Source organism: Loxodonta africana, chromosome 17 (genome assembly GCF_030014295.1).
Source record: "Loxodonta africana isolate mLoxAfr1 chromosome 17, mLoxAfr1.hap2, whole genome shotgun sequence".
In the NCBI taxonomy this organism is placed as follows: domain Eukaryota; kingdom Metazoa; phylum Chordata; class Mammalia; order Proboscidea; family Elephantidae; genus Loxodonta; species Loxodonta africana.
This window is the reverse complement of record NC_087358.1, coordinates 4,064,521-4,091,898: the sequence shown is the minus strand read 5'-3', so window position 1 is coordinate 4,091,898 and position 27,378 is coordinate 4,064,521. Positions and strand designations below refer to the sequence as shown.

At 45.8% G+C, this 27,378-nt stretch overlaps 1 protein-coding gene across 2 annotated transcripts in view; it reads right to left on the bottom strand.

Annotated features, from left to right (window-relative positions):
- STARD13 (StAR related lipid transfer domain containing 13) overlaps window positions 1–27,378 on the bottom strand; it is a 218,184-nt gene that overhangs the window by 29,982 nt on the left and 160,824 nt on the right. For both annotated transcript variants that reach the window (XM_003409453.4, XM_010589364.3), the window contains exons 4-5: window positions 24,593–24,656; window positions 814–2,189 (exon numbers count right to left, since the gene is read on the bottom strand). In XM_003409453.4, the coding sequence (XP_003409501.2) occupies window positions 814–2,189; window positions 24,593–24,656 (1,440 nt within the window). The remainder of the gene's footprint in view (window positions 1–813; window positions 2,190–24,592; window positions 24,657–27,378) is intronic.

The window sequence follows — 27,378 nt, the reverse complement described above, 5'->3', positions numbered from 1 at the left end:
CCCAGGGCCCCAAGGGAGAGTGCCACATCAACCCGTCAACCGGAAACCAGCAGCAGACCCACCGTAGCTGCCTCTCGAGGTCAGGCCCTTGCAGGGCCGCTTTTCTGGGCTGCTGAAATGGTCTTTGCAAACCAGTTTTTACGGGCTACACAATCGGTATTTTAAAGCCAAACGGAATTTAGGAAGTATGCACCTTAGACCTCGGAAATTTCTCATAGGATAAAAGAAGTTTAAGGTTTTTGGTAGGGACGTGTTAATTAACACTTTTGTAAGGTCACAGTAAGTGCCCTGGGTCTCAGGTACCTGTGATTTCTCTCAGGGCCCAGCATTGTGGTTGGTACATAAGAAGCTCAAAAAAAAAAAAAAATTTTTTTTTTGAATAAAAGTAAGATTGAAACAAAGGGAAAATGTGAATAAATTTGGATCCAATCACCATTAGATTTTTGCAAAAGATATAAAACCAAGAAAACCAAACCAGTTGCCCTTGAGTCAATTCCTACTTATGGCGACCCCATGTGCTTCAGGGTAGAACTGTACTCTGTGGGGTTTTCAATGGCTGTGACCTTTCAGAAGCTGATTGCCAGGCCTTTCTTCCGAGGCACTTCTGGGTGGGTCCAAACCAGCAACCTTTCAGTTGGTAGCTGCACACTTAACTGCACCACCCAGGGCCTCTGGGAATAAAGTAAATGTTTGTTAAATAAATAATTAATAAAACAAACAATAACATAAAAATAATAAAAATTTGGGGAAAAAAAATAAACTAAGATTACAAACAAAATTGTGGTTAAGAGTCCTTCCACAACTGCCACCAACCTGTTTGGCCTGGTTAGCGAGGCCCCTACCCCGGAATCCCTCCTTTCTCTGACCCCAGGGGCGTCGGATTCAACCAGAGAGGTTCCATCTCTGTCCACATCGCTGGGGGTGGTCTGGCCTTCGGAGATGGAATTCCCTTCGAAATCTAAGGCGATCTGGCTCGGAGCTGGGACGGGGGCCGCCCCAGGCTCTCCAGCCAGCCCTTCACGGGTTTGCAGTTCAGGCAGGATGCCCCTGGACCAGTCCTCCACCACCTCTTGCAGCCCATTGACCTGCTGCAGAATGTCGTCTAGATGGGGGAAAAGGTTATCCTTCTCCAGGTCCAGAAGGTCTCCCGTGCTGGCGTATAAGTGGGAGCTGGGGACGTTGTCGTAGATGCTCACCCGGCTCTCTCTGGGACAGGAGGCCATGAGCTGGGGCTCCCTGGCATTGGGGCCCTTCTGTTTGCCCAGAGAGAGACCCTCGGTCCTCCAGTTAACCCCGTTGCTGCTGTCTGTAGTAGGCGAAAGGCTTTCGATGGAAAGGGCCTTGGGGAAAGTGCCTGGTTTGTGGTCCTTGGGAATATGCACCACCAAGTCCTCCTGGGAATGGAAGGCGTGTGTGTGGTCCCCGGGCTCCCGCAGTGCTGTCCCTGCCAGCACGTCCAGGTCTTCCAGGTACATGCCCCCTCGCTTGTTGGCCTTGTGGCACTTCCGTTCCTGTAGGCAGGGGGTGCTCACCTGGCTGCTGCTGATCTCTGACTCACTGCTGGACTTGCTGGACTTCTTGGAGGCCCCTGGGGATGGGAGCTGGAGGTCTCCGTTCGGCATCTGCACACACAGTAGGGTCTTCAAGGCTTCGGACTCCTGCTGCAGCACGGGCCCACTGATCACCAAGGCCCCCGTCCGCCCTGACCCCTTGTGCCTCCCGGGGCCCCCTTTGGCACGCAGGGTCTCCATGCGCTTCAGAAACGACTTTGCTCTGGTCCTCCCTGGCTTCTCATTCTTTGGGTGGAAAGAGTGGTTGGCAGTGTCTCTGTGGGACGGCGAGAGGAGGCTGTGGGCAGGCGTGGCGTCCAGCATGATCAGGCCTTCCGCCCAGGGCTGGGCCGGGCAGTCCCAGGCCTCGCGGCTGGTGCTGGGCTTCCCCGGCTGGCCCTGGCCCTCACTGCCTGCGCTGCTCCCGCTGTGCACCGAGGAGACCTCGGGCTCGCTCAGCTCGGTGAGCACACTCTCGCTGCTGGGCGTGGCTTTCATCCTAAGGTCTCCCAACGACCCATTTCTGTCTCCTCCTGGAAACAACGTGTGCAGGTCGTCCACGCGAGACCACCTCCGGCTGGTTCTCTGGAAAGTCCATTTGTTGCTGAGACAAAGCTCTTCCTCGTCGGAGTCGTCACCCTGAAAAACAGCAAGGAAGTGCTTGTTACGTGTCTTGTCGTCGTGGGCCCTCGAGCCGATTCCCACTCATGGAACTGCCCTTATGGAAGCAGGTCACCAGGCCTTTCTCCCACAGAGCTGCTGGGTGGGTTCAAACCACCAACCTTTCTGTTAGTAGCTGAGAGCTTAAACAGGGCTCTGCAGGAAGAGTGTTGTCGGCTGCCCGGGGACACTTTCTGTAGGGAAGCTGGTCTGCTCTCCCTTCCCAGTCTTACAGGTAGTAACTTAGGGGTCTGAAGTAGATATTGTTTCACAGAAACAAGTCCAATGCCTACGTTGTTGTTGTCAGGTACCATCGAGTGGGTTCCGACTCATAGCCACCCTGTAGGACAGAGTAGAACTGCCCCATATGGTTTCCAAGGCTGTAATCTTGACGGAAGCAGGTTGCCACATCTCTCTCCTGTGGAGCAGCTGGTGGGTTCAAACTACCAACCTTTCAGTTAGCAGTTGAGTGCTTAACCTCTTCACCACCAGAACTCCTTGGGTGGGTTTGAACTTCTGACCTTTCAGTTAGCAGCCAAGCACTTAACCACTGAGCCACCAGGGCTCCTTCACGGTGTTATAACCTGTTGTCATTGAGTCAGTTCTGACTCATAGCGACCCCATGTGACAGAGTAGAACAGCCTTATAGGGTTTCCTAGGCAGATTGCCAGGTCTTTCTCTTGAGAAGCTCTGGGTGGGTTCCAGCTGCCAATCTTTCTGTTAGCAGCTGAGTGCTTAACTGTTGTGCCACCTACATGTACCTTGGCAAAAACTAAGTCTAGGGAAATACAGGCAGAAGCTCCCACTTCCTTTTTGTTCTTTGCTCCAATTCACACGTGTCCTCGGGTTTTCTGGGCACATTTACTTGGTCCTTCCCTGGTGGTGCAAACTGTTTGGGCTGGACTAACTGAAAAGTTTTTGGTTCAAACACACCCAGCGGTGACAGAAAGATCTGGTGATATGCTCTCTCAAAGATTACAGCAGAGAAAACCCTATGGGGCAGTTCTACTCTGTCGCGCATGGGGTTGCCATGAGTCGGAACTGACTTGACGGCGATGGATTTGGTTTGTGGTCCTCAGTCTTCCACTGTCCTGAACGCCTTCTTTCCCCGAAGGCTGGAGGGATCTTGTCTCCATTTGCCAAGCTTTCTTCCTTTCCGTTTTCATAGGGGTTTTGAATCCTACTTCTCTAAGAAAGGAGCCCTGGTGGCACAGTGGTTAAGCGCTCAGCTGCTAACCCAAAGGTTGGTAGTTTGAACCCATCCAGTGGCTCACAGGAGAAAGACCTGGCCATCTGCTCCCGTAAAGATGATAGCCTAGAAGACCCTATGGGGCAGTTCTAGTGTGTCACACGGGTCGCTGTGAGTCGGACTTGACTGGACGGCACCCAGCAACAACCTCTCTCGCGAGCTTTCCTTAGATGATTACAGAGAGTGTGTGGTTACCTCTCACTGGACAGTCTTGACTGTAAACCACCTGCCATGCTCCTTTTATAAAAAACTCAACCCTGCCCTAAGACGCATGTGCTTCTTTCCTGACACCCCTTCACGCAGCCCCAGGACCATGTTTCTGAGCCTCAGAGTCCATATATCCCCCAGTTAATCCTCCACATCTATCTCCTATCACATGCCCCCTTTAGGAGCTAAACACAAGACGGTCACTGAATTCCCTTCAGCATGACCTGGGGCCTTTTCTGAGGCCACAAGAGAGTCCACTGCTGCCTCGCTTGACCGGCTTTCTTGTTGAGAAAATCTGAACTTTGGTATCGTCCAGGTTGCCACGTCCCCATGGTTTGCACGTCTTACCCTCTGCAGCCTCGTGCATTGATATTCTTTACCTGATGGGTTTCTGCTCGAATTTTGCAGCCCCTGAAGGAGGAGAAGAAGCCCTGGTGGCACAGTGATTAAGTGCTCACTGCTAACAAAAAGGTCGGTGGTTTGAACCCACAAGATGCTCCGCTGGAGAAAGACCTGGCAGTCTGCTTCCATAAAGATAACAGCCTTGGAAGCCCCACGGGACAGTTCTCCTCTGTCCTATAGGATTGCTATGAGTCGGAATCCACTCGACGGCAACGGGTGTGGTTTGGTTGGGTTTATAGGGTTGCTATGAGTTGCAACTGACTCCACAGCAATGGGTTTGGACAGGGGCTTGAGAGGAGAGACACTGGGCTCCCCACGGGCATCGATGGCCTTGTTAATCCTTGCACACCCCTGGTGCCCAGCACAGAGGCTGCCCTAGGGCACAGAAGCGATCATTTCCTTTTGAAGGGAACTGAACCATCCCTTGACCTCTTTCCGCTCACTGCGCACCACCAAGGCCCGACTCTGAGATGATTTTGTTTCCTCCTTCCAACCATCACTCTCAACCCCTTATTCCAGGCCCTCACCAGCCATCTCCAGCCCTATCACAGGAACGCTCGTCCAGAGTCCTTGTCTCCAGCACCTGCCCCGTCTAAGCAGCTTCCACAGAGTGAGCCACAGCTCGGTATGTAATGTCCCACTGAGAAACCTCAGCTCCCTGTGGTCTTCCTACCTGTCTCCCCTGTGGCGGCCAAAGCCCTTCCAATTTGGCCACAGTGCACCTTCCTTGCCTCTGGTGTTCCTCTGATTTCGTGCACTCTCCTCGCTCGTCCACAACCTCAGTGTCCCAGCTCTTCGGCGGGATTGAAAGCCTAAACCAAATCAAGCCCACTGCCGCCCAGTCAATTCCAACTCATAGCGACCTATAGGACAGAGCAGAGCTGCCCCACAGGGTTTCCAAGGCTGTAAATCTTTACGGGAGCTGACTGCCATGTCTTTCTCCTGCGGTGTGGCTGGTGGGTTTGAACCACTGACCTTTTGATTAGTAGCTGAGCGCTTTAACCACTGCAGCAGCAGGCCTCTATAAGGGTATAAACGGCCCCCACTGTTGAGAATGTCCTTCCCCTGACCATTCTTGGGCACTCAGCTCACAGGCTGCATTCTCTCTGAAGCCTTTTCTGACTACCCCAAAGCAACAAGCCACTTTCTCCTCTGAGTTTCTATAGCATTTGGATTGTTGCTGTTGATGGGTGCTGTCAAGTCGATTCTGGCTCATAGCGACCCCATGTGGCAGAGTAGAACTGCCCCATGGGGTTTCCTACGCTGTTAATCTTTATGAAAGCAGACTGCCACTTCTTTCTCCATGCAGCGGCTGGTGGGTTCAAACTGCTGACCTTTCGGTTAGCAGCTGAGCGCTTGAACCACTGCAGCACCAGGGCTCCTTAGATTCTGTATAGGTTATGCTAAATGACAAATTCAAACATTCCAGTATGAGGTGGAAGAATGTACAAAATCAAGATACTAACTGAGAATTCCATAGTGTTGAGATCATGATGGAACTTGCTTTTTCTTGTTTTTTTTAACTTCTAATTTTTTTTTTTTTAATGTTTAAAAGTTGCACAAAGCTTTAGTAAAAGAGTTTAAAAAGTTGTAATCGTGCCAGTAGAAATAGGGAAAGACTCTGGAATGAAAACTGCAGGAATAAACTTTCTTTGTAATATTTTATATTTCCTTTCTCCCTTTGATCGATAAAATAAAAGCCGACATCTGAGGGCCATCTATATACAAGGCCCGGTGATTGGCAGAACAGTTGAGCTTACTGGATTTTCATATCACATTGCAGGAAGTTAGTGAGAAGAATGTGGTATTAAGTAAGCATTCTGGAAAAAAAAAAAAAAAGCCCTTTTAGCAAATGGTTTTTGAGAAGGCAAAAGGATAGTAGAGGAAGCTTTTAAAGAAAATGTGATATTTAAAAATAGAAACCATAATTTTTAGTGTTGACTCCAGCAAGCTGTCTCAAGCGAACCCAAACTTGGTTACGATGTGGTTTTACAGGCACACTCGTTGGATAACGACTCTTTTATTTTGGCTAAGGAGAGAGGCCAGGCTGGACAGTCTGGATGAGGGATGAAAAGCCAGCCCTTGTCTACTAAACTTTAAAAGCTTATTAAACTAACTCTGGCCAGCAGGAAGGTATTTACGACCAGACCAAAGGATAGGAAACGGCAGTAAACTCCTGGAGAAGAAGGCAAAGAGTTCAGGGAAATTTCAGTGTTTAGATGTTAACGTCACGCGTCAGCTTGGCTAGGTTGTAACTAACTCTCAGGGGTCTGGCAGACGCTGCGTGACCTCCCGTTCCGTGATCTGATGTGAGCAGCCAATCAGCTGGAAGGGGCGTTTCCTTGGGGGTGTGGCTTACATTCATGATATAAACAGATGTTCTGCAAAGCTCGCACTCTCTCGATCCTGTGTTTGTCCCGTTGTTGTCTGACTTCTGGTTCTTGGGACGTGGTAAGTCTTCAGCCTGCCACCTGACCTACGGATTTGGGATTTGCCGGCCTCCACAGCTGCATAAGCCATTTCCTTGAAGTAAACCTCTCTCTATAAATTTATATATATGCTTCAATGGTTTTGCTCCTCTAGAGAACCCAGCCTAACACAGGTGGTTAGAACCAAGACAAACAAACAAAAACCAAAGCAAACAACACACACACACAAATACCCATTCTTCTTCAGACCCCTCTACATGAAATTCTGTCATGTGCACCAGAGGATATGGAGGTGGCTTTGAGTCTGTTTCTTTCACCTGTGCAGCTTCTAGTGATGCACAGCAAGACATACGTTTTCCAGCATAACTCACGGCACACGTACAAATTAAACTACAGCCAAAAAATTCATGCTGTCTGGGGTCTTAAAAGCTTGTGAGTAGCCATCTAAGACACTCCACTGGTCTTACCCTGTCTGGAGCAAGGGAGAATGAATAAAACCAAGGACACAGGGGAAGGACTGGTCTAAGGGGCTAATGGACCACATCTACCATGGCCTCCACCAGGCTGAGTCCAGCACAACTAGATGACGCCCGGCTACCACCACCAACTGCTCTTACAGGGATCACGACAGAGGGCCCCAGACAGAGTTGAAGAAAAATATAGAACAAACTTATAGCTCACAAGAAAGACCAGACTTGCTGGCCTGACAGAGACTGGAGAAACCCTGAGGGTATGGCCCCCCCGGACACCTTTTCAGCTCAGTAATGAAGTCACTCCCGAGGTTCACCCTTTGGCTGAAGATTAGACGGACCCATAAAACAAAACGAGACAAAAGGGGCATGCCAGCCCAGGGGACTAGAAGGCAGGAGGGGACAGGAAAGCTGGTAATAGGGAGGAGGGGAAAGTGTTGACATGTCGTGGGGTTGTAAACCAATATTGCAAAGCAATATGGGTACTAATTGTTCAATGAAAAGCTAGTTTGTTCTGTAAACCTTCATCTAAAGTACAATAATAAAAAATAAAATAAAATAAAAACCCACACCATAATAATTATCCTTATTTGCACACTGATACTTTATAGTCCAGCTTAGTCTGTTTCATTAAAAAAAAAAAATTGTGACTCATTAAATTCATTCGACAACCCACAAATGGGCTGTAATCCACAGTCTGAAGAAGACATGAGTTTCTTCGGGCACTGGGGCCCCGCCAGCATCAGGCACATAGCAGATGCCCCAATAACATTTGCGGAAGTACACTGGTTGTTTAGGAGCCCTAGGGGCGAAATCGGTTAAGTGCTCGGCTGCTACCTGAAAGGTTGTGGGTTCAAACCCACCCTGCGGCTCCATGGGAGAAAGACCTGGAGATCTCCTCCCGTAAAGATTACAGGCAGGAAAACCTTATGGGGAAGTTGTACTCTGTCACATGGGGTTGCTATGACTTGGAACTGACTCAACAGCATCTCACAACCACACCAACACTGATTGTTTAAGAAATTAATCAAATTTTATCTGTTTGATAATTTTTTCAAGGTTAAAAACAGTTTGCAACACGTGAAAATGGATAGCAGTGATGGTTGCATGATATGATAAACATAATCAACGTCCCTGAATTGTATGTTTAAACACGGAAAAATGGCAAAGGTTTTTGCTGTATATATTTTACCACAAAAAAAAGAAAAGAAAAGAAAAGAAAAGTTTGTGATTATTTAGAAATGCAAACGGAGATATCCAGGGATCGGATGTGATTACAAAGAAAAAGACACGGCAAGCCAGCTTTCTTCCCAACTCCGTGGGTTAGCAGACCATGGAGTATCTGGTCTCCCATCAGAGTGTCTGGATTTCAGCAAGGCAGCTGACAAGACTGGCATGCTGTGGCCAGGATGGCGGACTGTGCTGGGCGCTGCAGACGGTTTGTTGGGAACTGATTGAGGAGCTCCACGAAAGAGTGCAGACCAAAGACTGAAGGGAACCGAGAGGGTCTCTGGAGGCGTCCCTCCAGGTTATGTCCATTTCTAAGAACAACTTGAGCAGAGCCAGAAGAACTCATGTTTTTAAAAAGTGAAGACGGCACAAGACCATTTGCTAAGTGATCTTGAGACAGGCACCCTCTCTGAGACTTAGTTTTCTCAGCTGCAAAATGGAAATGATAATATAAATCTAGCATGACCTGTCAACAGAACCAAATGAGATCACATACGAAATGCCACACAAACTTTAAAGTGCTAGGTAACACGTAGTATTGTTAACAGGAAGGGCTCTGGTGGAGCAGTGGTCAAGCACTCGACCTGCTCTGTGGGAGAAAGGCGGTTCAAACCTCCACCTGCTCTGTGGGAGAAAGCTGTGGCAACCTGCTTCTATAAAGATGAGAGCCTTGGAAACCCTACAGGGCAGTTCCACCCTGTCCCATAGGATCGGCTATGAGTCAGAATCAACTCAGTGGCAAGGGGTTTGGTTTTTCATTGTCGTTAACAGAGAACAGCAATATTTAGATTCTGAAAGATCTTAACAGAACTGAAGGATGTCTGTTAATACAATGGAATTCCATGAAGTAAAATTAAAAGACTTTAATTTTAGTAATTAACTACAGGATACATAGGATGGGACAAACTTGGTTCATATGTACTGCCTTGAGAACTGTAGGCAATTTAGCTCAGTGTGAGTTACCCATGTCACATGGAGCAGCGGTTGGCTCAGTGTCAGAGTTCTCCCCTTCCACGCGGGAAGACACCAGTTCAACCCCAGCCAAGGCACCTCAGGAGCAGCCATCACCCACTCTTCTGTCAGCGGAGCTGTGTGTGTTGCTACGGCGTTTCAGCAGAGCTTTCAGATTAAGGCAGACTAGGAGGAAAGGCCTGGGGATCTGCTTCAAAGATCAGCCAGCGAGAACGCTATGGATCATGATGGTGTGACCTCATTGTGCGTGGGGCTGCCGTGAGCCGGAGCCATGACGGTGTGACCTCATTGTGCGCGGGGCTGCCGTGAGCCGGAGCCATGATGGTGTGACCTCATTGTGCGCGGGGCTGCCGTGAGCCGGAGCCATGACGGTGTGACCTCATTGTGCGTGGGGCTGCCGTGAGCCGGAGCCAATTTCACGGCAGGTAACAACAACACGGCTGTCGAACAAAGAGAAGCTAAGAGGTGTGACCAGTAGCAAGGAACACAGGACTCAGAAGTTCAGAGCCTCTGTCTTGTTGGCCATATATGCCCAGGACAATGGGCTCTTTCTAAGGGCCACGTTTAAGGAGCCCATGGAAAGGGGTGTCTTTCTAGAGAGGAGCAATCAGGATGGCTAGGGATCTAGGAGCCACATCCTCTGTAAAGGATGCTTGAAAGAACTAACAGTTTGGCTTGGAATCGGGAACTCCAGAGCAACGCTACCCACAGAGTGGCCTGTGGACTGGTGCCAGTCCCCACCTGTTAGCAGCCCTCAGTGAGATGAGCTGAGAACAAGATAAACTAAGAACAGGCATTTAAAGCTGTCACAGTTTGACAACCCTGCACTATCCAAGGTAGAGATCAGTGAGCTTGTCTCACTGAGCAGGGCAGGAGCAGCTTGGGTGTGGTCTAACCCCCACGGTGAGCTGCACGTGGTAAGAGTTGCATATTAGGTGTGCACAGTAAGTCAACGTTACAACGCGTGCCAGCCTAGGGGGAGTTTACGCTGCTCCCGCAGTCCCTGGGTGGTGCAAATGATTCACGTATGTGACTGCTAACTGAAAGGCTGGAGGTTCAAGACCATCCAGAGGCACCTCCCAGCACTGGAAACCCCATGGAACACAGCTGTACTCTGACACACATCGCACATGAGGTCACCGTGACTCGGAGTCGGCTTGACGGCAACTTGCTGTTTAAGGTTACCTCGAGGCGTATAATGTCCAGGGTCCAAGTTTTTCACAGAAAGATAATTTAAATTTCTACTGGTATAATTGTAGCACTTGGCGACTGATGAAGGATTGAAGGTGAATTTTGAAAATACAGCATTACTTCGTTTTGAATAAAAGGTCAAAAGGAACACCCTAAGCTTTTTGTTGTTGATTTTGCTTCTGTGGTTGATTTGTGACCTAAGAGACCCCTGAGATGGATAGAAGTGCCCCATGGGGTTTTTTGGCTGTAATCTTTTTTTTTAAATTGTGCTTTAGGTGAAAGTTTAGAGAGCAAATTAATTTCTCATTAAACAATTAATACACATTGTTTTGTTACATTTGTTGCCAGCCCTGTGACATGTCAACACTCTCCCCTTCTCGACCTTGGGTTCCCCATTTCCATTCGTCCAGCTTTCCTATCCCCTCCTGCCTTCTCGTCCTTGTCCCTGGGCTGGCACACATAATTCAACCACGTATGTGAGGCTAAATTGGCTGTAGTCTTTATGGGAGCAGAGAGCCAGGTCTTGACTCCCACAGAGCCACTGGGTGGGTTCGAACAACCAAGCTTTTGGTTACTAGCTGAGTGCAAACCATTTGCACTACCCAAGGACTTTACACCCTAAGCTTTTTGAAACTGCTTTTAAAAATCTCTTCTTTTATCTAGGACAGGTACTCTGTTAAGCCTGGTTTCTCCAGGAAGAGGGCTTTAAATTCAAAACAAAACATAGAAACATTTTAGATACACATTACCTGTGAGTAGCGTGGTTGTCAATCCAACCAAAATCATCTAACAAGCAAGAAACCCATATCACCTTAAAATTTTATATACTGAAGTTTTACGTAGTGTTTGTTCGCAGTGTGCAGATAAACACGTTGAAAATGAAGACGTCCGAAGTGTAATCGCGATTCTTCCTACGAATTGCCTACACCCACACTCTCAACAACAAATGGAACACTTTTTCTAATTCTTTCCTATTTCCTCATTTTTGTTTTGATTATATGTACTGGAATCTCAATCTAATATAACATTTTGACTTGTATATTGTGTAACTTTTTTTTCATTTCATATATCTAGTAATTTGCTTTTATTAATTTTACAAAAGTATCTTGGTCTGTGGCAGACTAGAAATTAAAAATAAAATAAAAATTGGGTCCTTCACCATTGCTGTTGTTGCTGGATGCCACCGAGTTGACTCCGACCCGCAGGGACCCGTGCGACAGAGCAGAGCTGCCACAGCGTTTCCCGGGCTGTGATCTTTTCAGGAGCAGATCGCCAAGTCTTTCTTCCTCGGACCCACTGCGTGGGTTCAAACTGCCTATTTTCTGGTTAGTAACCAAGTGCTTAAACATTGTGCCACCAGGGCGCCTTCATTGTGGCCCTACAGGGGAGAGGAGAACTGCCCCATAGGGTTTCCAAGGAGCGGCTGGTAGATGTGAACCGTCGACCTTTCGGTCAGCAGCCAAGCACTTAACCACTGTACCACCAGGGCTCCTCCTTCACTGTCGATAGTTGAAAATCTTTGCTCTGGATTGAGCGTTGTTGTTGTTAGGTGCTGTTGAGTCGGTCCCGACTCATAGTGACCCCTGTGCACAACAGAACAAAACACTGCCTGGTCCTGTGCCATCCTAACAGTCGTTGCTATACTTGAGCCCATTGTTGCAGCCACTGTGTCAATCCACCTCGTTGAGGGTCTAGACTGAGCAGATGTGGGCCAAATTTTTCCATAAAAGGCCAGATAGCAAATATTTTAGGTTTTATGAGCCAAGTGGTCTCTGTCGCAACTATTCAACTCTGCCATTGTTACAAAGCAGATGGGCGTAGCTGTGTTTCAATAAAACTTTATTAACAAAAACAGGTGCAGGCAGGATTTGGCCCTTTTGGTAGCTAGCCAAGCTCTGCTTTCCAGGACAGCTGAAGGACTGCTGTGTGAAAGGAGAAATACATATTCTGTGCTTCTCCAGAGAAAAGAGCTAGAATCAGAAGGTCAAGTTTTCGCAGGATCAGATTTTAGCTTATTATAGGAAAGACTTTTCTAGTAATTAAAAATCAGTTGCCGTCGAGTTGATACCAACTCATGGCAACCCCCATGTATGTCGGAGTAGAACTATGCTCCATAGGGTTTTCTTTTTTAATAATTTATTTTATTTTTGTTGTTGTTGAGAATATACACAGCAAAACATACAGCAATTCAACAATTTCTATGTGTACAATTCAGCGACACTGATTGCACCCTTTGAATTGCGAAGCCATTCTCACGCTCCTTTTCCGAATTATTCCTCCACCATTAACATAAACCCGCTGCCCCTTAAACTTCCTATCTAACCTTCCAAGTTGCTCTTGTCAGTTTGATCCTACATAGGTAGTTCTTTAAAAGACCACAAAGCTCCAGGCAGACATTCTTCACTAGATAAGCTAAACCATTATTTGGTTGAAAGACTTCGGGGGATATTTTTGGTTTAAGGCTTAAAATTGTTTCAGGGGTTCATCCAGCCTCAATGGCTCCAGGAAGTCTGGCTTCCATGAAAACAGGAAATTCTGTTCCCCATTTCCTCCACCTTCGATCACGATTCTTCTTAGGGTTTTTGTGTTTTTTTTTTTTAATTGCACTTTAGATGAAGATTTACAGAACAAACTCGCTTCTCATTAAACAGTCAGTACACATATTGTTTTATGACATTGGTTCTTAGGGTTTTTAGTGGCTGATTTTTCAGAAGTAGATCACCAGGCCTACCCTCTGAGGCACCTCTGGGTGGACTTGAACCTCCAACCTTTTGGCTCTCAGGTGAAAGTGTTAACTATTTACACCACACAGGGACTCCTTCTAACAAGTAGAGTAAAATAAGTCGCCTTGTCACGAGTTAGTCATGTCTAGACGCTTCCAAGCAGACGCTGAATGAACCCTGAGAGATGCTCCGAGAAGTAAACCTTGTACTGCGTTATTGCTGTGTGCCGTGGAGTCGACTCGGACTCAGGGAGACCCTGTGACACAGTAGAACTGCCCCCTAGGGTTTTCTAGGCTGGACGCTTCCAGGAGCAGAGCAGCAGGCCTTTCTCCTGACTTGCTGCCGGGTGGGTGTGAACCACCACCCTTGTGGTTAGCAGGCGTGGTGCCACCACGGCTCCTTCCTGTACTGCGTGAGAGGCTGGAGAAGAGGATCATCATTATGGGACCCCTCCCAACTCAAAAATCCTACGGCTCTGGGACATAAACATTCAGTTATCTTCAATTCAAGACCCTGGTACTCTGCAGCCGGATGAATTATTGGACACAGTTTAGTTTTCCTCTTTGGCTCTGCTGCTTGGAAAGGCCAGGAGATGTTTTAGTCGGTGGGAGCTGTATGGTGTGAAAGGCAGCTGGGAAGGCGGGCGGAGTTGGGTGGAGACGGGCCCTTGCTGTACCCGCAACTCCTCCGAGCTGACTGTCAGGTCCAGGCCAGGAGGTGAAGGCTGCAGGGTGAAATCAGTCACTGTTCTGTGTTGTTCTCCACCTTTGGCCATGATTGCAGAGGGCTTTATTAAAACAATAACTCCAACCAGTGCCTTCTTCTGAAGCCGCTCTTTCTCTCTGGGGTAATCTTCTTAGGTAGAGGACAGAGCTCGGTGAGTGTACAGGTCCTTCTCATTCCTCATCGAATACACAGCTCACTGTAGGCTTCTGTCCCTGACAAGGAGCCCTGGTGGCACAAAGGTTAAGCACTCAACTGCTAGCCAAAAGGCTGGTGGTTGGAATCCACCCAGCAGCTCTGTAAAAGAACTGATGATCGGTTCCCTAAAGACTACAGCCTATGAAGTTCTAGGGGGCAGCTCTTCTCTGTCCTACAGGGTCACTATGAGTCAGAATCACAGTGGCAACACAACGCAGTGGCACACAACAACAGTCTCTGTTATTTACTTGAACAGAAGTCATAGCACACTAACCATAACTGGGATTTCCATGTCATCACTGGGGAGTGAATTTCATAGGTACGAAATAACGAAGAAGAGGAGTCCCTGGGTAGTGCAACCGGTTAACATGTTAGGCTGTTAACTGACAGCTTGGAGGTTCATATCCACTCAGAGGCACCTCGGAAGAAAGGCCTGGCCATCTACTGAAACATCAGCCATTAAACCCTATGGAGCACATTTCTACTCTGACACGCGTGGGTTTGCCGTGAATCAGTTTGACGGCAACTGGTTTTGGATATTTGGTTTTTTAAAGAAGAAACACATCCCTGAGAGTAAGCAGCTTTGCATACCCCTTGAGGTTTTTAATTTTGATGGGCTCTTCCACGTTTGGCTTTTGCTAAGAATGAGAACGTTCGTGACTGAAATTATATATTGCTCAGAAACAGATGCCAACCAGATATTCAAAAAGAAAGCTTTTTTTTTTTTTTTTAAAGTTGAATTTGGTCCTATTTTTACACTGAAAACATGAGCCTACATGGATCCACAGCTGCGAGAGGCAGTTAATCCACAGTCACACAGAATTTTAGAAATGTGTCTTCCTTCAGGAACAGCTGAGAAGAAGACCCAGGAATCGGAGAAGGGAATAGACTGCAGGTCTAACTGCCTCCGTGGGTTCCTGCTTCCTTTGCTATAAGAGCAGAACTGGACGGTGCCTGGCTACCATTACTGAGCGTTTCAGCCAAGACATCAATACATGAAAGCTGATCAAAAGGGGGGAATATGGCTCAGAGTTTCAAATTCTTACAGAATCCAGACTTGCTGCATCTACTGGACCTGGAGGAAACCTCTGAATCGACCGCTCTGAGAAAACCTTCAAACCATGAGCCATAATTATCCCCTGAAGCCATCTTTAAACCAAGCAACAGTTTAGCTAAATTAGCAAATAATGTTCACCACGAGTGTTGTGCTCTTTTAAAGACCTATCGATATGAGACCAAACTGTCAACAGTAACTCTGAAGCACAGATGAGAAGTTTAAGGTGTGTCATTGTTGTGTGCCACTCAGCTGATTCCAAACCATACCAATCCTATATAATAGTGTTTTCTAGGCTGTAATCTTTATGGGAGCTGACCGACAGGTCTTTCCACCACGGAACCGCTGGGTGGGTCCAAAGTCCCAACCCTTCAGTTAGCAGTGGAGCACTTAACCATTGCACCACCAAGGCTTCTTTTAGGAGGTAGTGAGTCTAAGTCAATGGTGGTGAAGCAATATGGGTAGAGATGGCAAGAACGGTGACACAAAGTGAAGAAGGTAACCAATGTCATTGAACTGTACATGTAGAAACTGATGAATGCGTATATGTTCTGCTGTGTATATTTTCATCAAAATTAAACAAAAAACACAAGAAGTGTACCTTCTGCTCAAGGTAACTGAAGTTATGTGGTTGTCTGTTCAGAGGCACCAATGTGGCAATCAGAATTCTGCAGGGGTGAGGGGCTCGCAGCCCAGGCTGGAGGACAGTAGTGCTGTCCAGCTCTCCTGAAAGGAGGCTTGGTGGGCCTTAGGAAATCTCTCAGTACATGTGAGGCCAGGGTCCAGAGCAGTCTTCTCCACCTGACCCTCACAGAGAATTGGGAGGTCATCTCAAACCCTTAAAGGACCACTTTTCTCATCTGCCAAATGGTCAGATCTCTAGTTTTTATACCACATTTTATACATACTTATAGTTTAAAGAAGGAGCCCTGGTGGCATGTGGTTAAGTGCTCCCCTGCTAACTGAAAGGTTGGTGGTTCAAATCTACCCAGTGGCTCCATGGGAGAAAGATGTGGCAATCTGCTCCCATAAAGATTACAGCCTAGAAAACCCTATGGGGCAGTTCTATTCTGTCACAAGGGGTCACTAGGAGTTGGATAGTTTAAAAGCAACGATAAGAGGAGGACCCACACACCCACCATACACCTTAACAAATAATAGGACATCAACGGTAGCTTTGAAGGCCACTGTGTGCCCCTCCCTGGTGATAAGGAGTTTCTGTTATATAAGGTTTCCATGAATGAACACCCTGATAATGGAGAGACTCGATGGGCAAAATCACACAAGACAGAGATTGGACACTTCGAGCCAAGCCAGCAGCTTCCTTTCTCTTGGAGGCTGAGATTACAATTTGGAATATAACATTCCAAGGTTGGCCAAGAAGACAGTTGTGAAAACTGCTGTTAATAAAAACCAAACAAAACCCACTGCTGTCAAGCTGATTCCGACTCATAGCAACCCTATGACTCATAGCAACCCTATAGGACAGAGTAGAACTGCTCCATAGGTTTCCAAGGCTGTCATCTTTATGGAAGTAGACTGCCACATCTTTCTCCTGTGGAATGGCTGGAGGGTTCAAACCGCTGACCTTTCAGTTAGCAGCCAAGTGCTAAATCAACAATAAATAGTAGACTTCTAAAAGAAAACAAATGGTTCGGTCTTAGATCCTGTGAGGGCAAGTGCGACTCCATTTCTCACAGCGTTTTCAGAGTGGCATCTGAGGCACAAGGCAGTCTGCTGAACCAGGCAGTGAGCCATCACCCTGAGGACCTTCTGGTGGACTTCTCACTTTCTGTGGTCAGCCCACCAAAGCCTTGACATGTAAACAAAACCAGAAGGACAAGCAAAGTGTAGCAATGAGATTGGTGACTCAGTCGCTTCTAGAGAGCCAGAGGAAACGTGCCATGGAGACAATAAATACATCAATTGAGGGCTTTAGGACGGATGAGAGAAACTGGCTCTTCTCAGAGAGGGACAGGAGCTGGCTAAGTGGACACGGGAAATCGCGGGTGGGAATCAGGAGTGTGCTGTCACGTTACAGGGAGAGCAACTAGGGTCACACAACAATGTGTGTATGAGTTTTTGTACGAGAAACTAACTTGAGCTGTAAACTTTCACTTAAAGCACTATATATATATCAGTGCAGATTCTTAAAAAAAGAAAAGAAAAAAGAAAAAGCCTCTCCTACTTAGGTGCCTGGCTACCATCACTGACCCTTCTCACTGGGATCACAGTACATGGTCTTGGATAGAGTGGGAGAAAAGTCTAGAACGCAACTCAGGTTCTCGTACAAAAGGCCAGACTTACTGGACTACCTGAGACCAGAGGACTCCCTGATACTGACACTCTTTAAACCTTGAACCAAAACTATCCCCTGAGATGACCTTTCAGTAAAACAGCAGAGTGGCGCACAGAATAAAGAATATCACCCGTAAGATTGGCAATCTACTAAAAGACCATCTAAAACAAAGATGAGAAGAAAAAGGGGCTGGAAAACTAGAGCACTGGGAATAGAACAACCTGAAAGCAATTAAAGAGAAGGCTGACATATTGTGAACAATCTAACTAATGTGACTGAAGGATGTGTGGAAATCCTCAACTGGGAGCCTAACTTGCTGTGTAAACTTTCACCAGAAACAATAAAATATTAAAAAAAAAAAAATATATATATATATATATCCCTCTTTTAAAAAACAAAACGAAACTGATAGCATCGATAGTATTAATAAGGAAATCTGACACCCTTTAGGGTTTCAGGCCAAGGACAAGAAGCTCACTCAGGTTCCGATACATTTCTGAACACCTTTGAAAGGCCAGGAGGAGTAATCTGCTGCCAAAATAAACCAAAACCAAACCCAGTGCCGTTGTCAAGTTGATTCCGACTCATAGTGACACTACAGGACAGAAGAGAACTGCCCTATAGGGTTTCCAAGGCTAGAAATCTTTACAGAAGCAGGCTGCCACATCTTTCTCCCACAGAGCGACTGGTGGGTTCAAACTGCCAAGCTTTGGGTTAGCAGCTGATACTTAACCACTGTGCCACCAGGGCTCCTTGGTGCCATACTACCTGGGTTCAAATTCTGCCTCTCCTGTGTCTGTGTGGCTTTGGGCAAGTTGCTTCTCTGCCCTTCAGTCTGCATCTGGGAAGCGGAGATGATGACAGTGAAGTACCAGCTTAGAGTAGGCACTGGGTCAAATGTTTATTGACCCAAATGGTTAACGTGCTCAGCTGCTAACTGAAAGGCTGGTGGTTCAAGTCCACCCAGAAGTGCCTTGAAAGAAAGGCCTGGCGATCTGCTTCTGAAAAATCAGATACTGAAGAACTTATGGAGTACAGTTCTACTCTGACATACACGGGGTGGCCACGAATTGGGGTTAACAAGACAGTAATGGGTTACTGGTTAACGTTTATTAAACAACAAACTGAACTGGGAAGCAAGCACACACAATCCCCATGGGCCCAAAGCCCCAGGCAGGAGGAGGATGACTGTGGTGCTATTCGGGGACTTCGGTCCACAGAATGAAAAGCCTGGGCCTCCATACAATGGAGGTGAGAATTCTGTTTCCATTTTTTTTTTTTAAATAATTTTTAAAATTTATTTTGGTTGAGAAAACACACATTGCAAAACATACACCAATTCAACAATTTCTACATGTACAATTCGGTGACACTGATTACATTCTTCAAGTTGTGCAACCATCCTCACTTTCCTCCTCCTAACTGTTCCTCCCGCATTAACGTAACCTCAGTGCCCCCCCGCCAAGTTCCCTGTCTAACCTTTTGAGTTGCTGTTATCAGTTTGATCCCATATAGATAGCTCTTAAAAGAGCACAGTACTCAAAGCAGATATTCTTTACTAGTTAAGCTAAATTATTGTTTGGTTTAAAGATGACTTTAGGGGATATTTTTGGTTTAAGGTTTAAAGTTTACCTCAGGGAAATAGTTTTGGGGGTTCATACAGCCTCAGTGGCTCCAGAAAGACTGGATTCCATGAGAATTTGAAATTCAGTTCTGTATTTTCTCCCTTTTGATCAAGATTCTTCTACAGAATCTTTGATCAAAACGTTCAGTAATGGTAGCTGGGCACCATCCGGTTCTAGTCTCATGGCAAAGGAGGCAGTTGTTCATGGAGGCGATCAGCCAGACATTCCACAACCTCCCTCTATCCCTGGCTCTCCTTCTTCCCCTGTTGCTCTCTATTTCTATGTCTTGATTCACTGAAAACGGGGACATACCAACAGGAAATGGTGCTGTCTCTATTTTTCTTCCAAATAAATGAAATCCAAAGTTATTCGATGTGTCATGTAGGGCCCAGTTCTCCAGTTTCACTTTCTGGTTTCAATCATTTGGTCTATTCTTAGCTCCTATTCACTCTCTAAGGAGCCCTGGTGACACAGTGGTTAAGTGCTTGGCTGTTAACCAGAAGGCGGCCGTTCAAGCCGATTCAGAGGCTCCATGGGATAAAAACCTGATGGTCTGCTCCCATAAAGACTACAGCCATGAAAACCTATGGAGTAGTTTCTACTCTGTCATATAGGTTTGCTGTGAGTCAAAATCAACTTGCCAGTACCTAACAACAGCATTCATTCTCCCTATTTATTGCAGTAAGGGGCAGATCATGGAGCACAGCCTACTGCCCAACGTCTCCTGTGTGGCTGCACAGGCCTGGGCTGTGATGATGGCTGTTATGGATTGAATTGTGTCCCCCCAAAATATGTGCTGTAAATCCTAGCCCCTATACCTGTGAAGGAGCCCTGGTGGAGCAGTGATTAAGAGCTCGGCTTCTAACCAAATGGTCAGTGGTAAGAATCCACCAGCTGCTCCTTGGAAACCCTATGGGGCAGTTCTACTCCATCCTACGGGGTCACTATGAGTTAGGATCGACTCGACAGCAATGGGTTTTTTTGTATGCCTGTGGTTATAATAATGGATTATTATATAAATGGAAACCCTGGTGGTGTAGTGGTTAAGAGCTACAGCTGCTAACCAAAAGGTTGGCAGTTCGAATCCACCAGACCCTCCTTGGAAACTCTATGGGGCAGTTCTACTCTGTCCTATAGGGTCGCTGTGAGTCGGAATTGACTTGACGGCAACGGGTTTGGTTTTTTGGTGTTGTGTGGTTATAATCCCATTTGGGAATGGGTTTTCTTTGTTATGTTAATGAGGCAGTATTAGTGCGCAGTGTGTTAAGTCAATCTCTTCTGAGATATAAAAGAGATTAAACAAGCAAGCGGGGGAAGACAGGTGCCACACCATATGAAGACCACCAAGGAGCCAATGAGCAGAAGCTGAAGAGACAAGGACCTTCCCCCAGAGCCAACAGACAGAACACCTTCCCTGACAGCTGGTGCCCTGAATTCAGACTACCAGCCTCCTAAACGGTGAGAAAATAAACTTGTTTGTTAAAGCCCCCCACTTGTGGAATTTCTAACACTAGATAACTAAGACACTGGTCATTATTGAGTTTCATGAGTGGGGAGGAATCCCCAAGCAAGAATTATTTATTTGAAAATTTAGGCCATTTCTCCCAAGTTTACAATGTGAGAGGCAACCCTTTTATTCCGGGGGATGCAGGTGTGAGCCTTGGCTAAGCAGGGGATGGAAGGGCGTGTGCCAGACAGCCAATCAAAAGAATAAACTGGAATGTAGGATCCTGAAGTACTGGATAGTAACCTGTTCACAGAGGAACACACAGAGTCTAACAAATGTTGTTATTCAAGGCTGCCTCACACGTGGTCTTGAAGAAATGAAAGAATACAAATCCAAAGACTCAAGTTTGTTTTAAACAAACATGTCACTAGGGGCTCAAACAGAACCGAGTCCACTGGAGTTCACTTTAATACTAGTCACAATCGCAAGAGGGAGCAACAACCCAAGTGTCCGCCAGCGGAGGACTGGATGAACAAAACGCGGTCCACACACACAATGCGATGTTACTCAGCCCTAAAGAGAAACGAGGTCCTGATATATGCTGCCGCACGGGTGAGCCTGGACAACATGACGCTAGTGAAGTCAGTCAGATGTAACGACAAATGGCATATGATGGCACTTACAGAAAATGTCTAGAATAGGCAAACGCATGAAGACCAAAGTTCATTGGTGGTCTCCAGGGGCAGGTAAGAGGGAGAAAGGTGGAGCCATTGATTAAGGGGCATCAATTTCTGTCTGAGGTGACAAAAAATTCCAGAAATGGATAGTGATAATGTTTGTACAACATATTGCTGTCATGTGCCATTGAGTCGATTTCGATTCACAGTGACCATACAGGACAGAGTAGAACTTCACCCACAGGCTTCTTAGGCTGTAATCTTTACAGGAAGAGATTGCCAGGTCTTGCCAGGTCTTTACTCCTGAGGCGCGGATGGTGGGTTCAGACTGCTGACCTTTCTGTTAGCAACTGTGTGCTTATCCATCGTGCCACCATGGCTCCTTTGTACGACATGGTGAACATAATTAATGTCTCTGGACTGTACACGTAAAAAGAGCTGAGATGGCAATATATGTCACCACAATAAAAATTTCTTAAAAAAGAAAACCAAAACACAAATTGTGTCATTAATTTTTGTGATAATTTTTCTTTTTTGATAAATTGCAGCTAATGGTCTATGCTGGCAGTATCTGGACCAGCCATTGGTGGTTCCCAGTGATCTATGCTGGCAGTACCTGGACCAGCCGTTGGTGGCACCCAGTGATCTACAGTGGCAGTTTCTGGACCAGCCGTTGGTGGCACCCAGTGATCTACAGTGGCAGTTTCTGGACCAGCCGTTGGTGGTACCCACCCTTCAGGCACACAGGCATGGCTGTTTTCAGCTCTAACAAGAACCGTGTGTTACAATCCAAACAACATCTGACCCTCTTGCTTCAAACAGCATGCATATTTCTCAAGGGGTCTCTTCAGCAAGACAGCTGTTGGGAGGTTGATTCCCACATTTTGAATTTGTCTTCGCTTGAACAAAATGCTCAGGTTTTAATATTTCTCTGGATATTGCTCTGCAGTCTTTTACCTTTATCTTGAATCTCGTGTTTCTAGCTCAAATCCCAAAGTGTTCAGAAGGTGGAGTCAATCAAAATTCATTTGATTTTCTGTGTGCTATTTCAGAGCAGAAATCCAGGTTAAAGTTATTTTTAAAGATTGGGTTACTCGGGGGTGACTTAAAACCCATTGTATTTAATGATTTCTCTGTGCAGAGTGGAATAAAGAACACTTTCTTTTGACTCAAAGATGCTTTCTCTGCTCCTTCAAAATATGCTGAGGCTTGGCTTGTAACAAATTGGAGATGTTAAACAAAAAAAAGTCACTAGTAATTTTAACTTCTAGATTTCCCAGAAGGATGAACTCAGGAGAAAGTCAGGAGCTCGGCAGGTGGTTAGGAACCTTGGTCTTGGCGTTAGACACACCTGAGGTCGAAACCCTGATCTGAAAGATCTTGGGCCAATTTTTTAACCTCCTAACCTTTGTGTGTGTGTGGGGGGGGGGTGGGCAGCAATGGCTCACAGGTAGAGTTCTTTCCTTCCACGCGGGAGGCCCAGGTTTGGTTCCCAGCCAGTGTACCTCATGCATAGCCACCACCCCTCTGTCAGTGGCTTCAGTGTTGCTAGGATCCTGAATAGGTTTCAACAGTGCTTCCAAACTAAGAAAGACTAGGAAGAAAGGCCTGGTAATCTACTTCTGAAAATTGGCCAGTGGAAACCCTATGACTTCCCAGATATAACCAAAAACCTCACAGAATTGGTTTACTGGGTTTGAAAGCTTAGGACCATAGTCTCATGGGACAACTTGGTCAACTGGCACAACATAGTCTATAAAGTTTATCTCCTACATCCTAGTTTGGTGAGTAGAGCTTATGGGGTCTTAAAAGCTTGCCACCCACCATCTAATATACAACCATTGGTCCCTATTCCTCTGGAGTGAAGAGGATGAAGGAAACCAAAGACTCAAAGAAAAAACTAGTCTTCAGGACTAATCGCCTATACAAACCACTGCCTCATCTATCCTGAGACCAGGAGAACTAGATGGTGCCTGGCTACCTCTACTGATCATTCTGATCAGGGTCACCATAGATGGTCCCAGACAGAATGGAAGAAAATTGTAGAACAGAACTCAAATTCTTAAAAAAAAGGCCAGACTTACTGGACTGGTTGAAACTAGAGGAACCCCTGAGACTATCGCCCTCAGATACTCTTTAAAATTTGAACTGATATCACATCCCGAGGTCATCTTTCGGCTAAATAACAGATTGGCTCATAAAATAAATAACATTACCCATGAGTACTGTGCTCCTCTAAAAAAAAAAAAAATCATCCACATAAAACTAAACGGTCAGCATTTACCCTAAAGCAAATATGAGAAGGTAAGGGAGGGCAGGGAAGCCAGATTAATGGAAACAGAGCAACCAGAAGGAGAACAATGAGAATGTTGACACAATGTGGAAAATGTAACCAGTGTCAATGAACAATATGTATCAAAATTATTAAATGGAAACCTAATCTGCTGTGTAAACTTTCACCAAAAACACAGTAAAATATTGAAAAAAAAAAAGAAAACTCGATTGAGTATAATAGTCTGATTTGCAAAAGATCACGGGGATGGCGCAGAGCCAGGACTTGTGGTGTGTGGGGTTGCCCTGAGTCAGGGGCTGGTTCAAGGGCAGCTAACAATGATACCCAAGCTTACTTTCCTTATGGAGAAAATGGGGAGAATCCCTACCTCAATGGATTAAATATGATAATGCATGCTAAGCACTTATCACAGCTCCTGGAGAACAGCTAGTACTCAGTAAAGTATGGTTTTGTTTCAGGCTGAAATTTCCTGTCTCATTCATGCAGAGGGCATTGCACAAGCAAAGTCCTACAAGTGAAAGGGTGCACAGTGACTTTGCAAACTGAGAGGTGTTCCCTAGAACTTCTAGAGAAAAATCAAAAGGGAGGATGGAGGAAGATGAGGTGTCTTGGTGCTGTTACACTGTCCCCGGCCCCCTCACACCACTATGAAATGGACCCACCTGAGAACAAACACACACTTGAAATGAAATGTTGTTGGAAAGAATGAAGGAAAAGACACTTGGCATGAACCCACAGACCCGCTCCTGAACTCTCTTAATGTGCTAATCTCTGTGTGGTATTTGGTTCTCATATGGGGTTGACGTATTCAGCTAAACAAACGTCTGAAAGATCACCATAAGGAACTGAGACATTGGATGTCTTTAAGGAAACCCTTTGATAAAAATGAAAGCAAAATGAAATGCCGGGGCAAACTTCTCAAAGGTTACCATAAAGAACTGAGATATTTTACATCTTTATGCAAACACTTTGATAAAAATTAAAGCAAAATGAAATGCTGGAGCAAAACCAACCTCACCGTGGGTTTATAATGGACTTATTTACGATGGTAATGATAATAACAGGATATCAGGAGGACAAACATAGACGGTCTGCTGTTCCAGCATTTGGGTTCGGTTCATCTGTTTTTAATCTATGCTGGTGAGCTGCTCCTGCTGGGACAGCTAATGGTGGCGTGAGGCATGGACACCTACCTTTTTCCTTTGGAAGTTCACATCAAGTTTCATTGAGGCACACTTGTTCAGTGTATTTAGTCGTCTAAAAAGAAAGAAAAATGGGATGATTACTACCATCAATGAACCTAAAGCTTCTTTCAGCTTGATAACCAAAAACCACCAAGCTGTAGAGCTGACTCAACTCATGGAGACCTCATGTGTGTCAGAGTAGACCTGTGCTGCACAGGGTTTTCATTGGCTGATTTTCTGGAGGTAGATTGCTTACCCTTTCTTCAGAGGTGTCTCTGGGTGGACTGGGACCTCCAGCCTTTCATTTAGCAGTTGAGCACATTAACTGTTTGTACCCCCCAGGGATTCCTTCCTGATGGATTCCCTACAGCCTTCAGTACGGATTGCACCAAACATAAAGAAAACAAAAATCCTCACCAATGGACCAATAAGCAACATCATGATAAATGGAGAAAAGATAGAAGTTGTCAAGGATTTCTTTTACTTGGATCCACAATCAATGCCCATGGAAGCAGCAGTCAAGAAATCAAAGGATGTGTTGCATTGGACAAACCTGCTGCAAAAGATCTCTTTAAAGTGTTGAAAAGCAAAGATGTCAGTGTGAGGGCTAAGATGCACCTGACCCAAGCCATGATGTTTTCAATCATCTCATATGCATGCGATAGCTGGACAATGAATAAGGAAGATGGAAGCAGAACTCATGCTTTGAATTATGGTGTTAGCAAAGAATACTGAATATACCACGGGCTGCCAGAAGCGTGAACAAATTTGTCTTGGGAGAAGGATAGCCAGAATGCTCCTTAGAAGTATGGACGGTAAGACTATGTCTCATGTACTTTGGACACGTTTTCAGAAGAGACCAGTCCCTGGAGAAGGATATCATGCTTGGTAAAGTAGAGGGTCAGAAAAAAGGAGGAAGACCCTCAAGGAGATGGATTGACACAGTGGCTGCAACAATGGGCTCAAGCATAATGATTGTGAAGATGGCACAGGATCAGGCAGTGTTCTGTTCTTTTGTACGTAAGGTCTCTGTGACTTGGAACCAACTCGATGGCACTTAAGAACAACAACAGCAACAACAGGGAATTCTTCCAGTTTGATAGCCAGTTGCTGTCCAGCAGAATCTGACTCATGGTGACCCCATGTGTGTCAGAGTAGAACTGTGCTCCATGGGGTTTTCAATGGCTGATTATTTGGAAGCAAGTCACCAGGCCTTACTTCCAAGGTGCCTCTAGGTGGGTTTGAACTGCCAGCCTTTCATTAGTAAGTCAAGTGTTTAACTGTTTTCATCACCCAGGGACTCCTTCCAGTTTGATAGAAACCAAACCAACTCATAGCGACACTATAGGACACAGTAGAACTGCCCCATACAGTTTCCAAGGCTGTAATCTATAGGAAAACAGGCTGGGGTTTGAGGGTTTAAAACCTTAATCTCACAGGACAATTCAGTCAACTATCATAATACAGTTCTTAAAGTTCACGTTTTGAATCCTGGTTAGGTGAGTAGTGTCTGGGGTCTTAAAAGCTCACAAGCAGCCATCTACGATACAACTATTGGCCTTTACTTGTTAAGAGCAAAAGAAAAAGAAGGAAACCAGAGTCTCAGAGAAGAAACCAGTCTATAAGGCTAATAGCCTACATGAGCCACAGCCTCATCTACCCTGAGACCAGAAGAACTAGATGATTCTGATCATGGCCATGATGTATGGATCCTAATAGAATGAGAGAAAAATGCAGAACAGAGCTCAAATTCTTAAAAAGTCCAGACTTACTGGACTAGTTGAGACCAGAAGACTCCCTGAGACAACTGCCCTGAGACACTCTTTAAACCTTGAACTGAAACTATCCCCTGAGGTCACTTTGTAGCATAATAACAGAATGGCACACAAAATAAAGGATATTATCTGTGAGTACAGTGCTCCATTAAAAAGTCATTTATTTGAGACCAAAAGGTCAACAATCACTCTGAAGCAAAGATGAGAAGGTAAGAAGGCAGGGAAACTAGAGTACTGGAAATGGAAAAACCAGAGCACAACTAAAGAGAATGGTGACACATTGTGAAAAACGTAACTGATGTCACTGAACAATTTGTGTAGAAATTGTCAACGGGAGCCTAATTCGCTGGTTAGACTTTCATGAGGAACACAATAAAATATTATTAGAAAAAAAAATTGCTTCTCTGTGGGGAGAAAACATTTGTAAAACAGACACCTGACACAGAGCATATTCAGAATACATATAGACACTCTTAAACTGAATAATAAGTGAAATAATCTTATTAAGAAAAAATGAGCAAATTATTTCAGCAGACACTTCCAGCTACTGGAAGAAGCAGAACTGGTTTGTCATTCCCCAAGTGCTCCATCCCCAGAGATTTGCTATTATCTCACCTGTCTGGCTGCTCCCTGGAAACCCGACTTATAGTATTTTTCTTTGACCAGGCTCAGAGCTCATCACTGAGAATAGCTGTTTCCAAGGGTGTATGTCAAAAGTAACCAGGGACAATTATTTAACATTGTAATTGCTTGAGACAGTGATAACTGTTGAAGCAAACAAGAAGCTGACCAAAACGTAAAAGGAACAGCTGGAATGAGCTGTCCATAGAGGGCTTGGTAAAGTTCTGACATGTATAAATCTAAATGGCCATATGCATGTGTAGGACTGTGTACATGCCCAGGAGAGACCTGAGAAGGCCCTAATCTCTCACCTCTGGTTGGCCTTGACACTCTTCATAAGCAGGACGTAAATTGATGGCTGGAGCCTTGAAGATGTGCCCAGCATGTATACAGGGCCTC